General features: G+C 34.2%; 1 protein-coding gene across 1 annotated transcript in view; it reads left to right on the top strand.

Moving 5' to 3' along the window:
- The window catches only part of LOC102807307 (E3 ubiquitin-protein ligase listerin-like), a 28661-nt gene extending 12188 nt beyond the window's left edge, over positions 1 to 16473 (top strand). Inside the window, exons 14-30 of the mRNA XM_085505706.1 lie at positions 1457 to 1607; positions 2235 to 2418; positions 2548 to 2829; positions 3519 to 3652; positions 4320 to 4433; positions 5466 to 5608; positions 6204 to 6339; positions 6517 to 6661; positions 6922 to 7123; positions 7531 to 7768; positions 8286 to 8357; positions 9606 to 9792; positions 12146 to 12305; positions 13056 to 13185; positions 13779 to 14070; positions 14900 to 15067; positions 15932 to 16473. Of these exons, the coding sequence (XP_085361832.1) occupies positions 1457 to 1607; positions 2235 to 2418; positions 2548 to 2829; positions 3519 to 3652; positions 4320 to 4433; positions 5466 to 5608; positions 6204 to 6339; positions 6517 to 6661; positions 6922 to 7123; positions 7531 to 7768; positions 8286 to 8357; positions 9606 to 9792; positions 12146 to 12305; positions 13056 to 13185; positions 13779 to 14070; positions 14900 to 15067; positions 15932 to 15991 (2798 nt within the window). The 3' untranslated portion in view covers positions 15992 to 16473. The remainder of the gene's footprint in view (positions 1 to 1456; positions 1608 to 2234; positions 2419 to 2547; positions 2830 to 3518; positions 3653 to 4319; positions 4434 to 5465; positions 5609 to 6203; positions 6340 to 6516; positions 6662 to 6921; positions 7124 to 7530; positions 7769 to 8285; positions 8358 to 9605; positions 9793 to 12145; positions 12306 to 13055; positions 13186 to 13778; positions 14071 to 14899; positions 15068 to 15931) is intronic.
- Positions 16474 to 18169: the final 1696 nt, after the last annotated feature.

The following is an 18169-nucleotide window of genomic DNA, read 5'->3' on the forward strand; positions in this document are numbered from 1 at the left end:
GTTGGGAAGTACCGGTATGAACAATGAGTTGGGAAGTGCCGGTATGAACAATGAGTTGGGAAGTACCGGTATGAACAATGAGTTGGGAAGTACTGGTATGTACAATGAGTTGGGAAGTACCGGTATGAACAATGAGTTGGGAAGTACCGGTAGGAACAATGAGTTGGGAAGTACCGGTATGAACAATGAGTTGGGAAGTACCGATATGAACAATGAAGTTGGGAAGTACCGGTATGAACAATGAAGTTGGGAAGTACCGGTATGAACAATGAGTTGGGAAGTACCGGTATGAAAATAAGTTGGGAAGTACCGATATGAACAATGAGTTGGGAAGTACCGGTATGAACAATGAGTTGGGAAGTACCGGTATGAACAATGAGTTGGGAAGTGCCGGTATGAACAATGAGTTGGGAAGTACCGGTATGAACAATGAGTTGGGAAGTACTGGTATGTACAATAAGTTGGGAAGTACCGGTATGAACAATGAGTTGGGAAGTACCGGTATGAACAATGAGTTGGGAAGTGCCGGTATGAACAATGAGTTGGGAAGTACCGGTATGAACAATGAGTTGGGAAGTACCGGTATGAACAATAAGTTGGGAAGTACCGGTATGAACAATGAGTTGGGAAGTACCGGCATGAACAATGAGTTGGGAAGTACCGGTATGAACAATAAGTTGGGAAGTACCGGTATGAACAATAAGTTGGGAAGTACCGGTATGAACAATAAGTTGGGAAGTACCGGTATGAACAATGAGTTGGGAAGTACCGATATGAACAATGAATGAAGTTGGGAAGTACTGGTATGAACAATGAAGTTGGGAAGTACCGGTATGAACAATGAGTTGGGAAGTACCGGTATGAAAATAAGTTGGGAAGTACCGATATGAACAATGAGTTGGGAAGTACCGGTATGAACAATGAGTTGGGAAGTACCGGTATGAACAATGAGTTGGGAAGTGCCGGTATGAACAATGAGTTGGGAAGTACTGGTATGTACAATGAGTTGGGAAGTACCGGTATGAACAATGAGTTGGGAAGTACCGGTAGGAACAATGAGTTGGGAAGTACCGGTATGAACAATGAGTTGGGAAGTACCGGTATGAACAATGAGTTGGGAAGTACCAGTATGAACAATGAGTTGGGAAGTACCAGTATGAACAATGAGTTGGGAAGTACCGGTATGAACAATGAGTTGGGAAGTACCGGTATGAACAATGAGTTGGGAAGTACCGGTATGAACAATGAGTTGGGAAGTGCGAACAACTTTTTACAAAAAAGGTCTGGTTGTGAACAACAATAAGGTTAAGTTTAAACAATGATGAAGTAATATGTGAAACATAATGTTTTGTGTGTGAACATAGTTAGTTGGGTCATGTAAAGAACAATAATGTTTAGGGATTTTGCAATGTACTGTGACTGTATATTTGTTTACTCTTGTATCTGTATGAAATAGATATTGTTAGTGACAAGCTGAAACAGACATGGAAAGCAGGAACAAAGTCTTTGATTTGTCAATTTGGAGCTTTATTAAAGGATGATGGATTTCTATGTAGAGCCGTTTCCTGGATCAAACAAACATTAATGACTTGTACAACTTGCAAAAGGTGAGATAATATAATATAAACATGGAGGGCAATGACAAATAGGAGATAAGGTGGCAGGTGGCAAGGGTATTGAGTAAGCATACTCGGTGTTTCTCTTCTACATTGATATTTTTATTTATACTCACTCTTAGACTCCAATACGGCTGTTCCAAGCATAATTCAGACAGTCAGTTATTAAGATGGCTTGCAACTTTGTAAAACTTTGTTTTTTGTCTAATCTTGATGATGCCATTCCATTGATAATTCAGTTAATTCCATTTTTATACTAGACAAGGGTAAAGTGCATTTTTTTCAAATAATCCACTTTGATTACAATACATGAATATGATATTTTTCATGTTCTATTGGTGGTGCTCAGTCCCATATGTCATATTAGTTCTTAGGTGATCTCCTGTGCCACATGTTAGATTTACTTCTTTATTGATACTTGGTGTCCACATTTCTCGGACATGGCGAGCTGATTTTTTTGAAATGGAATACTGAGGCATATAATAGATATAATTTGACCGATTGGTGACTAATTTTGATTTTTTTTAATTCATAGTGTCTTTGTACATGTATGTTGGCCTATTTGAACACACTTGGAAAGTATGTAACAATAGCTCGTATTTATGTTTCTCATTGCAGTGCAAATCACTTAGCGGAGTCTGCTGTTCAATTATGTCATATAGTGATATCTAGTCTTCCATCTGAAGTGGACGTCGATGACAGCAAAGATAGTAGCAACAATCATATTATACTTACTCTATGGGATATCCTACTTCCGTCCAGTGATGAATGGAATGAACACAGAACGCACCTACCTAACAATGTAGGTCAAATACTGATAAACTGTCATAGCCATCTTGTAATAATTTAATGTAGTTATATTATTATTATACTCAATAACTTCACGATAAACTATTTGTTACTATTTTTACTTTTCTTTTTCTGTTTTTAGTGGAAAGCAACACTTGCAATGAAACGTATTATTACAGTAGCTGATATCCCAGAATCCTTCACTTCATCCTGTTCTTCCACACCAAAATATATCCTGCTCAGCATTTTCTCATCTGTCATGTTTAAGAAGTGTTGTCATAGCAACAGAATGATGATGGACCTGGATTCTGAATCCATCAGTAATGTATTAGACATTGGAGATTTCCTGCCCTCAGTGTTGGAGTGTGTTTATGGTTTAAAATGGTGTCATTCTGTGCTTGGTTTACCTGCATTTAAGTCACCTGTGAGTATTACATCATTCATTGACCTTTTTACCACCAGTTCCCTTTTTTATTACAAATTCACAAAATAGTTCCGTTTATAGTCCGCACTTTCCTTCAGAAGATTAGGACAAAAATCGCCAAATTTTTTGAGTATAAACTGAAAATTTATTCAAATTTTGTCTGTTGGCACCAAAATTAATGTGTTCATTTCCAGAAATATTAAAGAATATAAGAAAAAAGTGCAGAATAATAGTCTGGTGGTTAAACTGAAATAGATGTTGAAAAAAATAGCAATACAACATGTAGTTAAAATGGAAAGTAACAAATATTACAACCTCTCCCTAAATCATATTTTAATAAAAGATGAGTTTTTGGTAATAAAAAATGAAAATCTGTTGACGACATTTGATAATAGTGACTTAACGCTACTTTACTAACTTAAAATTGTATTACACTACTCTTCTGTATAGTCATTTTAAATTTCTGACCAGTTAAAAATTAAGAAGTACTTGTCCAATAACTACAGATATTTGGAATACTTTCCTTAGAATTATGTTTATGCATATTAATGAGGTCACATGTCTGGGATGTGAAAAATCAATGTACAATTAGATAGCTACATACAGACATTCTTGAATCTATAGGGTCTTATTTTGTGCTACACACATCCATTCAATAATGACAGTATAATTCTATGGATTCATTACAGTATCCGCAAGTTGTGACTGGATATCTTAGTGATGTAGAAGTATCATGGGAAATATTGAGTTCTAATCTTGAAGAAATCTTTCATAATTATCAAGCTGGCCATTGGGAACTTCTGCTGGCATTAACTTTTGAAAGGTAAATAGTCTGCTATTTTGTAAATGCTCAGAATAATGAGACATAGGGAAAAATTGAGATTTAGTGAGTCTAATTATTAGATGTAAGTCTAGTTGGCATTCTCGGGCAAAAAGAGCAATAAGATGATTGGTGGTAATTTGTTTGTTGTTGTGGAAAAATTACTATTTATTATTGCAAAACTGAAAATGAATTACTTTGACTTGATTGGTTAATCTTAATGGTGATTGTAACATTTCAAATCACTACTAATGACTCTTTTTTTTCCTCTATATGGTATCATTTTTACCTTGCCCATAATTTGCATAAAAGGAAAAATATAAAAAAAAAAGTTCTGTTTTCATCATTATCATTAATATAATTTTCTTATTGAATTGTTGACCAAGCATTTTTTTCATAGTATGTACATAAAAAGTTTTATGTATGTAAGATGTGGGTGAAAATTGATTAAAAAAATTTTCATTGGTGGAAAACATTGTGGTTTGCCAGGGTTGGATATTATAAATAAAATGGCTCCATCAAATATCAGCTACTATGGACCTCATTGTGTTAATTGAGACCTTCACATGTCAATCGTTCTAGTGGTTTATCTTAGGACATGGTGTTTTACTATAATGTTAACATGAAAACAAGGGTGAACTGATCATCTTAAATTATCTTGTCTTCTCAGATCATTACAAAATGGTTACTTGTGGTCACAGTGTACAAGTTATATTATATCAAGCTGTATTCAAAATAATATATTCCAGTTTGATGTCATCCAGTGTGCTGGAACTTTAGACAGGTAAGTGTCACTATGAACAAACATGGCTGAATCTTATGTTTTTGATTGATTGATTGATTGATTGATTGATTGATTGATTGATTGATTGATTGATTGATTGATTGATTGAATGAATGAATGAATGAACAGGATGAAAATTTTTTTGGTTTACATGGTTTTCACTGGAACAGCCAAGTTTTCACAAGGTTTGAAACAAATCTGATGGCTATTATTTCTTTCAAACATGCAGGAGTTAGATAACAGTACACCAGACCATTAGTGGGGTTCTTTTCAATTACATCATCAACTTGAAGGCTTGCTCAAAGTTGTTTTATGACGTGCACGATCACCGTCTCATGCATGCAAACAAATGTACCAAACCAGTGAAATATTTTCAGCATTTCATGATTACTAAAATCAAACATTTACCTGCCATGCAGTGGTGAAATAGATAGATATTTAGAGGTTGATTTTAGTGATTATTATGCAGCTGACTATGAACAAGACTGCAGATTGTGTGACGTACTTGGACAAAAATACCTTGCAAGTTGTCGTTGCTTTTATTAGTCCCTGTTCATTTGTGTTTCCTCATCTGTATGTTCAGTCATCTGCCTCTCAGTCTCTTATGTTTCTAGACCAATCACATTCAACCATCCATCATATCTCACATGTACACATACATATTTTATGATCCTACTCAAGATGACTGAATGACAGCCATTCAAAGGCCAAAAATGTATCAAAATCAAGCATTTTTACCATTCTTGAAACTGATCTCAATCATGGATGAACAGATTTTGTTTAAACTAGGAACATACATCGAACATCATGGGACCTTAATGCACATTAGAATTGCCGGAGCCTTTAATCTTCCATGTTATGAATGATTGCATGCAAGTTGTATTGACATGTGCACATATAATCCTACAATGAGAAGTATGGGGACTGAGTCATATCGTGAAATGTGTAGTTTGAATTACCTGTAAATTTCAATGAATGCAGGGACTTATTTATTCAAAGAAAATTATATTCAAAGACTTTTTATTCACTTAGGTTTGCAATATTAGATGATGGCAGTCTTCACACTTTACAGTCAGTAATACCGTACATTACGTCTGAAGAGGTTTTACAACTAATTGAAATAAATGTTGCAAAACTACTTACCTGTACTGAATCAGAAAATACTGTATTATCAAGTAAGTTACTGATAGATTTAACATCTCATAGATCAGTGACACTTCAACTATGATTCTACCTCTTCTGATTCGAATTGCACTGTGGGTAGTTCAAAAGGAGAGAAGCTGAGAAAACATTTAAGATTCATGTAAATCATCATACCCTTGTACTGAGCTTTAATCAAAACACAGGAGCTTTAACCTTTTCACCACCAGTTTCCTGTTTTCATCACAAATTCATAAAATAGACCCGTTTATAGTCTGCTCTTTCTTTCAGAAGATTGGGACAAAAATAGCCAAATTTTTTGAGTAAAAACTGAAAATTTGCTCAAATTTTGTCTGTAGGCTCCAAAGCTGAGGTTTATTTCCAGAAATATTGAAGAATATAGAAAAAAAGACAGAAAAATTTGCACAAAAAAATCTGGTTGTGAGAAAGTTAAGGCTTTATAAACTTGGATTGTAGACAACATTCCAAATTTTGTTAGAAGCTTGTTTTGGCACCAAATAAACTTCTGGCTGGAATGAATAAATAAATAATTCATTTTTCACATTTTAATAATAATAATAATAATAATACATGTCCGTTATGACTTATTATTTGTAATCATTTGTTTAGGTGGCACTGGTGCACTGTCTATCATTAATAAATGTCTTCATCACAGTACAACAATCACGTCTGATTTATTGATCAGTGCACTGGATCAGCTTGCATCATTAAAGGATGAGATTGATGAACTTTTCTTATTCAGTTGGTAAGTTATGTCTGTATGTCTGTGTCAGAATATCAGGATATAGATTGTGTTAATTGTTAGATTATTTATCAATATATTCAAAAAGAATTATTACAGACATCATAAAATAAGTTATAGAAAATTCTGTATAGTTTCCTGCAATTTGAATAAAAGTATCTCTTGTCTTTCTCCCATCAGTAATATGAATGAGATTACATCAAGTAAAATGAATTTCAATATAGAAGCCGCTGAGCTGATGATAAGTGTTGTCAAACGTAAACCGGACGTCTTTGTTACAAAACATTGGGATTTTTTCATGTGTAGTCTTGTCTCGTGGATACAGGTACGTCAGCAGGATTTGTTGCCATGGTAACCTAGACAATAGGAAGAATAAGATTACTGTTCTTCTCAACAAATTGTTTTCATTTGTAGAGCTGGGTAATAGCTTTGATGTGGTAAAAGCTACAATTGTATATTTACATTTAATTGTCTGATCTTTACAAGATTACGATATAAGAATTAAATCTGATCTATGGTCAGATCATGCTTTCTATGGCAATATTTTTGTAAGTTATAACAAATCTTTCTATGTTTGTTTCATAGAGCTGTGCAGAAAGTCTTAGGAATGAACCAACAATCTTGTGTCAAGTGTTCAGCTGCTCTGTACTTGATTTATTATCTGCAGTTAGTGACTATATACAAAGTGGTACACATACCCTGAACACCAGTCAAATCAGCGAATGGCATGAATTCTTTAGTGACAACGCCTATACTACACTATTTCCACTCTTTATCCATATTATTGGTGAGTTATGAATTTGAATACATATATTAAAAATGTCATAAATAATAATATACTGTAAAACACATTGAAATAGCTATATACCATTTTAGCAAATTTGACTCCATGCATGAATTAACTGAATCTTAATTTAGCTAAAGTCCCAACAATCTCATTGTGAGAATATACTCTATTCTAATTAGCGACATCTTAATTTAGCGATATTGTGGATTAGCTAAAATAACATTCTACCTAAGAGATGTTTTACAGTATTTATGTATTAATATTATTATAATCTTATCCTAGTTGAGAAATCTTTATTAAATGTTTCATGTCGTATTAAGTTATTTAACTCCTTGATGTTATCCCCTGTATCCCAAAGTATTTTATTTTTAGGTATTTTACATGCATATCTTGTTTTCTTTTAACAGATTGTCTATCGTCAAAGGATGAATGTGAACTCGATGATGAAGTTATCCAGTCGCTATGTGTTGCTATGACTGGTATTACATCTCAACAGATGAAGGAATCTAAAATAACAATGAAATTACGTGTTGATATTTCACACCATTTACCTGATGAAATTCAATCATTGCTCAATCATTTATGTCCTGTGATGATACTGAATAGAAAGGATGTACAAGTGACTGCATGTCAGTTACTGTTAAAGTAAGTATTTAGGTCCCTGGGCAATGGTTAACAGGGGTTAGCATATAGTGTATTGCCTCACATTTGGAACGTTCTGGGTTTGATTCCTGTTAGTATAAAACAAGAGTCTTCCCTGTTTTCTAAACAGGCGGTATTAAGTTTGGGAGACTGGTTTCCACATATGCATTTGCAATTAACACTTGCAATTAAGACAAAAAAAAGAAAAGAAAAAAGATGTCTGGAACATCATTATTTTAAGTATCATGTCGGAAGGGGCATCACTACCTTTAAAATACTCTATTTGCCTTATTAGAAGTGCATATATATTTAGATTTGTTGTATAATGAATCATTAAAAATATTACTTATTTTGACCATAAATACACCTAAAATGAATGTATTTTACATATTAAATGCATGTGCTGGTAAGTATTCAGTGGAAGGGGCTTGGAGCCAAAGCAGGATAAGATCTAGACTTTATCTTATTAAACTTTTAATCTGTTGTCATATATTTATTTGTGAGACATTGCTATTTTCAGATTGATACCAGAACTACCAAAACTTGATGAAAGTCTTTTGCTTGAAATTGAAGACAAGGATGAAATAGTATTGTAAGTGTTAATTTATGCCTTGAACATGGAAAGCATATTCCTTAATTATATAACAATCACTTACTGATTTCAGTATTTCAGTTGTTAGCCATATTGTCTGTACCAGTGTCAATTTCCTAAAGTAATATGATATACTATACATTCATTGACTTTGCCTGATGCAGGTATCAAGAATTGTTGTGGCTGTTACTGGTCTTGATATTGGCCAGTGCCATGGACAATGGCTGTTTTATTATCTAGAAAAGAATAACGAGGCAGTTAGCTAAAACTGAGTGCCAAAAAACAAAAAATTAGAGTTAAAATTAAAATTAGCTCCCATAATGCATTTGAAAGTGTCACCCATGCATTATTTTATTATCAAAAATGTCAGCATCCTTTATTTTATGTTTTTGGCATATTACCTCAAACCCTGCAAATGGAAGTGTGCATGGAATCATGGGAAGATATAGTGTGCATTGCCGTGTGATAACTGTCATAAAGGTGATTGACAGTTTGAATCTACCAGGTGTGCTTGTGATTTACATAACAAAGGGTGTTTACAACTTTGGAGGAGAATTGGAATCTACCAGGTGTTATGATCTACTGAATTGGTCACGTTACACAGCTGATAGCAAGATCACATTCTGATTGGCTCATGTGGAAACCCAGGTGGTGACACTGAATCATGCCTATAAATTGGACAGACTCAGGACAGTTGGTGTCCAGTGTATGATGCTACGATATTGTGTGACAAGAGATACAACCATCATTCTGTGAGACTTGTATGAACTGCTCTGCGATCTCCTGCTTTCAGCGGTGCCCTCCAGACTACCAGCGTTCCTCTGCAAGCAAGACTCCTGTATTTCTTCATTGTTGTGTTGCAGAAACCATCGACTGTCGTCCATTAATATGTCCTAGAACAATGCACACTTTCCTAAGCAATCCCCTATTTCTGTGGTTTGCCCTCTCAATTGCGATAAGCATGCCTTGCACTGTGACAAACAATAATCTGTGCCTCTGTCATTATAACATCAGAGTAAGAAAATTGTCAAAGGTATAAAATATGCTGAGAGGCACATATCAGTATTTTTCAAATGATCATGCGACTTCTTTTGACTTGAGGGGTGTTAACATGTGTTATTAAAGCTATAGCAGCAGTTAGTTCTATTCACACCAATGTCAATATATTACTTATAACATACTGTGTTTCATTTCCTCACAGCTATATACTTAAATAATATGTATTATCATGAATTTTTTCCCCCACAGATTTCCAACTGGTGCCGTAATGGAGGTGTTGAATGCAACGTCAGATTACTTGGACGATTTTTTGTCTCCTGTTAGAGTTGGTGATTGTGTTTTTATTGAGGCTTATAGTGATCAATATCATTATACATTCGCATATCTGTCATCATGGAATCTATTGTTGGCTTTCTTCAAAAGTGCAAAAGCTGAGGTCAGTGTCATAATTTATATTTTAGTCCCTGTTCCATGTGCATATCAGTCGTACAAACTTTTTCTGACCAATAATATTACAAAACACTATAACAATGGGAAGGTTTGTTGTGGATATGGAATTTTATTCAAAAAAAAAAGCAAAGTGTCTAGGCTTGAAATTTCTTGGTACCTGCTATTTTGCCAGTCGACTCCATACTTGTTAATTCTTTATGAATTAATTATTACCTTGCCCGTACCATCAAAGATGGAAGGGAAAGGTATATTAAAGGAAAAATTTTGTCCGGCGTTGGCGTCGTCGTCGTCGTTGTTGTCGTCGTTAATAATTGTTATTGTGTGCATAATAACTTTACTAATTCTATTCCAAACTTTATCAAACTTGGTCACCTTATTCATCAGTATAGTCTTCCCTGAGTTTGAACAACTGATGTCCTGTATGAAAATATCATGCAAAAATTGAGAAAATCTGATAAAATATTTTGACTGTTTCTACTTGACTGATCACTGGTGATACACATCAAAGGTCACTGATCTCAGTGGAAATGTGCATTGTTGTATGTGTTCAATGAAGCAAATGATTTATCTTGTAATAATATCCTTGGTAATGTATCTCAGAATCCCATACTGGGTTTCAAAACCAACTCATGGAGAGATTGCACAGTCTGATACACATTTGCAAACCTACCAATAAAATCGTTACAGAAAACAAGATGTCAGAAAATCAATATAAGCACTGCTATGAACTGGGTGCCAAACTTTGATCAAGATCTGAAGCTAATAGAAAATCTGTTTAGTCAAAATTTATCAAATCAAAAACAATACATAAAAAATACATTAAAAGCAAAACATTTCATCCACATTTTAAAAAGAAAATTATTCTAAAATAAATGTATTCTGTATTTGACAAACAGTTCATTCGACAAATGAAAACTCACAGGAATATGTTTCAGCTATTAGAACAGAATGATAGAGTTTTTATAATACTAGTTTAAAAACGCACTTCAGAGATTGCAGTGTTTGAAGATGTAGTTTCTCAGGAGGCAACAGTACTGTTGACTTCTCCCTCCACTGGACACCAACTAACTATTTAAGTTGATTTGCATACAAAGCAGAGCTTGCAACATGATAGCTATTCATAAAGGGTGTTTTTTTTACTTTTCATATAATACAGTAGTCACACAATGAGGCAGTTCATATTTGTCTCAGTGAATCATTCATTTTTGACAGACACCTGTACAAAATACTTGAACTAAAGCCAGCTAAATTTTTAGCGGAGCTTATCATATGAGTGATTGTCCGTCGTCGTCCGTGTCAATGTTTTACTTTTTCGACTTCTTCTTGAAAACTACAAGCCTGAATGCTTTGATACTTGGTGTATATGTACCTTGGATAGACCTCTCTTAGGTTTGTTCATTTCATGTTGATATCTTCAATTCTCTAATTTTGGTGAATATTTTTGTCATATTTGGTAAAAAGTGATATTTTCAACTTCTTGTTAAAAACCAATAGTTCAATTGCTTTGATATTACATATATAGATACTACATGTAGACCTTTCTCAGATTTGCTCATTTTGTGATGATATCTTCAGTTCTCTAATTTTGGTGAATATTTTTGTCATTTTTGGTAAAAAGTGATATTTTCGACTTCTTGTTAAAAACTGCAAGTCCGATTGCTTTGATATTACATATGTAGGTACTACATGTGGACCTCTCTCAGATTTGTCCATTTTGTGATGATATCTTCAATTCTCTAATTAATTTATTTTGGTGAATATTTTTGTAATGTTTGGTAAAAAGTGATATTTTCGACTTCTTGTTAAAAACTGGAAGTCCGATTGCTTTGATACTATTCATATTGTTCATTTTCTGATGTCTTCAGTTCTTTAATTGAAATGTGCATTGCTAACAGCGGAGCTATCTCAGCCGATAGGCTGCTTGTTCTGTTATCTTGCATGTTTTATGAATCTATTCACATCTAAATGCAGCACTTTTTTTTTGCAATGAGACATTTGTTTTTATACTAAAATATCTCAATTCCTTTCAATAAAGCTGGAAATTATGTTCCTTAAAATACTTAAACAAATAAGGCACCAATGTTTTTCTAAGATATTTACATCTTTTAAGGACATTCGGTAGACTGATTCCCCACTGTTGGTTCAACCCCAAAACTTGTTTGTATTCAAAATTAATTATGACAATGCATATTTATATTGAAACAAACTATGATAAAGGGAATTATATTATATAACAAAGGGCAAGGTCACCAGAGTTCAACTGTGTTATTATTTATTAACAAAACAACTCACACTGCAAAACTAACAGTTTAAAAATCATTGTCTTATTTCTGTTTCAGTTAAGAGCTGGTTATGCTGCATATCTTCGAAAGCACAAAATGGTTGATAGTTTATTATCTAATTTATTTCGACTGATGCCAATGGTGCCAGTAGTATCAACAGATGCTGCTGTCACTAAGACGTCTATGTTTAACAGTCTTCCACAGCTTAATATAAAAGGTTTGTGTGTAACCTGGCAAATTGTTGTCTTTATTACCTTAAAATATCTAAGTTCTATTGTTTTCACTGATATATATCTGACATCAAACACAATACAATTTTTGCCTTCCTTTAGAAATCTGTATTTGCAATTGTTCAAACATTCAAAAACATCCCTTATTTGGAGTGAAAGTTACGTCACTAACATTGAACATATTATACCGTACCTCAACGGGCATAGGTCCTAGGCGGTAAGCTTATGATGTGACTAATAAATCAGTTGAGGTTACATTAAGTGTCCCTTGTTAATCACAGTCACTTTGTCCGTTGTGGAAATCTGAGTGATTGTTTCATGCCAATGGAACATCAAAAAAACAACATTGAACACGTTATTGACATCACGTTTGAACATTTTTCTTTATTTATTTAAGTGATAGAGCATGCAATGAATCCTGTCCCTGAATACAAGCATTTCATCAGTTCAAAACATATTGTTAGGACTGTTCCCTGTCATTAATAAATTATTGCTTTCAGTAGGATAAAAATGCAATGTTTTAGTCAATATCATTGCCCTACTGCCTTGGTATATAGACCATATCACAAATCATAGTGAATTGTGGGATAGTTTTGACCATTCAAACCATAATTGAACACTACTCCATTAATCACAAGACATGCCTGATGTGCGACTTGACAATGCACTACAATTTAAAATTGAGATACGGTCTACGATTTGCAATATTTGTATTTTGTTGTATTTATCACTTTTAGGTAAATGTCCAGAGACTGAGATCCATCATCTTGCTTGTGCAGTATATCAGAGTGCATTGGAGGATTTACCAGCTATGGTTAGACAATGGTGGAATAGTCAGGATAAACGAGTTGCTGCTCATGTAGATGGGTATGTATAATAATGTATAGATAATGGTTATGATTGGTTGGTAATAGTTGTGAATGGTTAATAATGGTTATGACAGGTTGATAGTGGCTATAAAGATATGATGCTTTAAATGGTTGATAATAGCTGTAAATGACTTGTAATTTTTATGAAAGATTTATAGTGGTTATGAGAGGTTGATACTGGCTATGAATGGTTGATAATCCCTATAAACAGTTGATAGTAGTCATGAATGATTGATAATGTTTATAAAGTTTTAATCCTAATTACCGGTATGAAAGGTTTATAATAATTGCTTTATAGGGTTAATAATGGTTATGGTAGGTTGATAATTGTCAGGAAAGATTGATAATGGCTATAAGCAGTTCATAATAGCTCTGAAAGTTGAGATAATAGCTGTAGCAGATAACTGACTTTGAAAGAATTTAGGTGGCTATGAAGGGTTAATGGATAAGTACGAGGTCACTGAGGGTTACTGGCTTTGGATTAATACAAGGCTTAAAATGAATGGTAGAGAATGTTCCATGGCTCTGAAGTATGTGTGATGGTTAAATATATACAGTATATTATATTGTATCTGTAACTTTTCTTTTCAGTTTTACCACAAAGTATGTGACACCATCTCTTGTTTCACAAGAAATCCAGTCAATCCAGAACAGTGAACAAACGCTAGAGAATCTGACAGTTAAAGGCCGACCAATAACACGAGAAATCATAGCAACATACACCATGGATTTATCTGAAGAAGTCTCAATAGAACTTGTTATTCAGTTACCACCCAATTATCCACTTGGTAAAGTTGTAGTAGATAGCGGTAAGAAGATTGGTGTTAGTACGTCCCAGTGGAGAAATTGGATGTTACAATTGACAACATTCTTAGTTCATCAGGTACAACGTCATTCTGTTACAACATTACTAACAATAATCAGATGCATCTCTCATTGTTAATTCAACCAATCAGCATCTAGATGATAGTCTGGCTGAGGTCATTCTGTTACAACATTACTAACAATAATCAGATGCATCTCTCATTGTTAATTCAACCAATCAGCATCTAGATGATAGTCTGGCTGAGGTCATTCTGTTACAACATTACTAACAATAATCAGATGCATCTCTCATTGTTAATTCAACCAATCAGCATCTAGATGATAGTCTGGCTGAGGTCAATATCAAGAATTACTGCCCCCATTTGGCTGCTGTTGGCGTTTTATTTATTCTGAATAACAATTTTTGTTGGATGTTATACTATAATCTTGTCGTAATACAGGCGTAATAGTAATGGGTATGAATAGAAAAATTGGCATGTTTCTCATGTACTTTTTATGGTTTCCTTCCCATGCAATACATACTCAAATTCCTTCTCACTGGCACATGGATACTAGCTTTGGTGATGTGCATCATAACAATTTAGATCATAATTGGCCGCTTGATTTGCTGAATATAGTCCACTTTGTCATATCGCTGCTGATTGCTGTGTGAGAAGCCAATAGTAACAAGATGCATGTGACCGGTTAACACATTGATTGATGATTGGATCTTGTATTGACCAATCAAATTAACTGTTATTTAAGAGCAACTATAAATGTTATATTGGTCTCACCTACCTTGTAGTCAAGGATGGTGCTATATATAAACTAATATCATTCAAGTTTATGATGATTATTCTTTCACATTCACAACCTAAAAATATTTTGATTTGCCTAATCTTTGTCAGAATGGATCTGTCATGGATGGATTGACGTTATGGAAGAGGAACGTTGATAAACGATTTGAAGGTTTAGAGGACTGCATGATATGTTTCTCTGTCATCCATGGTAGTAGTTATTCATTACCAAGACTCACTTGTAGGACGTGTAAAAAGAAATATCATTCAGAATGTTTGGTAAGTGTTCTTGTCCTGTTAAATATACATTTGTTTTATCAGTGTAGTGCATGTGCTTCTAATTTTATAAATGGTCAAAGAAAGACTCATTTCCTAGGCCAAAAATGAAGTGTGGTTCCAGTAACCTAAAGCCCTGTCCCTAAACATGTTTTAGCTATCGGTGGAAATCACACCAAACGTGAGATTTGTGAGAACAAAAAAAAGCAAATCTCCCCTGTGAAGGCGCACTCAAATCAGCTTATAAAATTCCAAAATGGCTGCTCATCACAGTATGGATTAAATACAATAATGGAATAATTTTGAACATGTTTTTAGTGTTTGTATACATGTGTAAATGCAAGTATTTTGTGATTAATGCCATGTTCTTTCGCTTAATTAATATTGTGATATGTCTTTGATATATTTTATGTCTGTTTTAAAAACCATTTTTTTTTAAATGGAAAATATTTGCAAATTTTGGCTTGTGTACATATCTACTGGAGATTAGAGCTAATGTGGTAATCCAAATAGTGGCTCAAATGAATAGAGCATCTATATCAGAAGAATTAATTTCTTCTTCAGTGCCCATTCCTATGTAGTACATTAATTATTGTTCATTGACAGCCATCTTTTTTTTTTAATTGTTCAGACAATCATTGACAGATTATGTTCAAAGTCATTACAAATACAAAGGAGTTTGTCATTACTAAATCAAAAAGCTGGCAACCATTTTGTCAAAGTGTCAGATATGCTTCATTCAGTAAAAATATCGCTCTGACATTTTTAAATCATTAAAATCATAGCTTTTCAAGTTAATTATGTGTTACAACCTTAAACACAACACACAGTCCATAACATTTAATTCAATGTTTTTTTTTATTGCAGTATAAATGGTTCAGTACAAGCAACCAGTCAACATGTCCTTTGTGTCGGAATCTCTTCTAGAACAATGCACAGATTTGTAAATCAATTTAATAAACTTTTCTGCGTTTGGAGATATGATAAAAACATATTTTAAGCAACCGTTATTTTGAATAACATGTTTATTCTGTTGGTATGATTGATGTGTTTACAAGAACTAAACAGTCTTTACCCAATGAAATCCACTTGTACAAATTATTAATTTCCATAATAATGTGTATTGTGCAGTATATTTCATATTCATATCATCTAGAGCTGATTACATAATTTAGAACCGATTTCATTTATTATGTGTGCTTAAACAAAGTGTGATTGCCTAAGAAAAAGACAAAATTTAAACCATGGATTCCTCAAAAATGATATAGCATACTTTACTGTTGTACTATATTCCTGCGTTTACTTCCACTTATATTATTCAATGGATAATTCTGGACAATCTTTTTTCCTATGGAAATGTATTTTGTTTTGTTTTATCTAGGGTAATTAAATTAATTTTAATCCTTGAATACCAGACTCGGTGTAATTTCATAAGGTGATTACACAATGTTAGTTGTAACATCACTATTGGATAAACAAATATAAAATACATGAACCCAGTGATTACTATAAGGTTATTATGATACCTCATAGTATCTGCGAAGACAGTACAGCAGGGGTTGATGCGTCGGCGTACTGTCTGAGTGGAAGGTTACAAAATAGCGTTGCCTAAAAGGTACAAGACCTTGTCAGCAACGCCTTTCTAAAACTGTCACATTCATGAAAATAAGCTAATGAGAAGCGGATCACAATAATCAGTATCTCTCCCTGTAGAGTTTGTTGAGCCATCACCATCCTGACAGTATTCATTGACTTTATTTCTATTCCAAGGTCCTCCACAAGAGCTGCTAGTCATGCAACTGATGTTATTCAAGTTCAACATGTTATTATTCAACAATTATTGAAATTGTTAGCTCATTTAATAAAGCAGTCTGCATTAGTTGCTATGGTAGCACCAATTGTTACTATTATATTCTACATTGCATCACTTCGGGAACCATCAGTACTTTCAAGTAATCTTTCTGATAAAGCTATGCCATTGCAGTTGTCTGTGATCCCCGTGCTTCCTGGCCCTAAAACTCAAGTCTGTCATTACTGCATAATTTGTTACATCCCAGTGTTCGATCATACGATTGACAAGGTGCTCATATCAACTATCATAAGGGCCATGGTCACATCTACAAACTCTGATCAATTGTTTTTGTTAACTTCTCCACATTTATACTGGGTTTGGGCGAGTTCTATCACCTTTGAGCGTACCAACAAAATCGAAAAATCTACTCATTCTGAAATACCACATATCGGCATTTTGTCGACACACTCAATGAAGGGTGTCAGTTATTGACAGATTCACACTCTCAGTAGTAGAACATCACATACCTTTCTGCCTACCACCCTCTTCGACAAGTTCCATCAGGGACATTGTCTGGATCAACCAACCCTGGATCAGGAATCGGGACAACTTATGCTACAATACATCAGTGTTTGAAGCAGAAAGACTACATGGGAGCTTCGGATTTGGAAGTTGCATACCTTCATATACATACAGCCAACCTGAGGTTTGGTCTCTGCCTCACCCACTCAATCTAGTAATGGCATGGGATGTAATGTTCTTTAATTGGGACAATTTTGGTGCATATGCATGATAGTGCCATTCTGGTGGAGTCGAGGGTGGACCTCTCTTCTAGCAAGTCACCCAAGCTGGCTAGCCCATGACTCAAGCTGTAGCTATACCATTTTCACTCTTACAGGCCATCCACATGCTCAGATAAAACCATGACATGTTTGCTTCCTGATTCTGGTAGATTTATACATTTAAGATGTTTGTTCCCAACTAGTAGATAACTCTGCACATTTGGCATATTGGCTTCCTAACTTTCGTACATATCTATGCACATTTGACATGTTTATTCCTGACTGGTAGATGGCTCTGCACATTTGGCATGTTTATTCCTGACTGGTAGATAGCTATACACATTTGACATGTTTATTCCTTTCTGGTAGATAGCTATACACATTTGACATGTTTATTTCCGACTGGTAGTTATGTGAATTTGACGTGTTTATTCCTGACAAGTAGATAGTTGTACACATTTGGCATGTTTATTCCTGACTGGTAGATAGCTATACACATTTGACATGTTTATTCCTGACTGGTAGATAGCT

This window comes from Saccoglossus kowalevskii, chromosome 11, assembly GCF_978046115.1.
Source record: "Saccoglossus kowalevskii chromosome 11, keSacKowa6.1, whole genome shotgun sequence".
Taxonomy (NCBI): domain Eukaryota; kingdom Metazoa; phylum Hemichordata; class Enteropneusta; family Harrimaniidae; genus Saccoglossus; species Saccoglossus kowalevskii.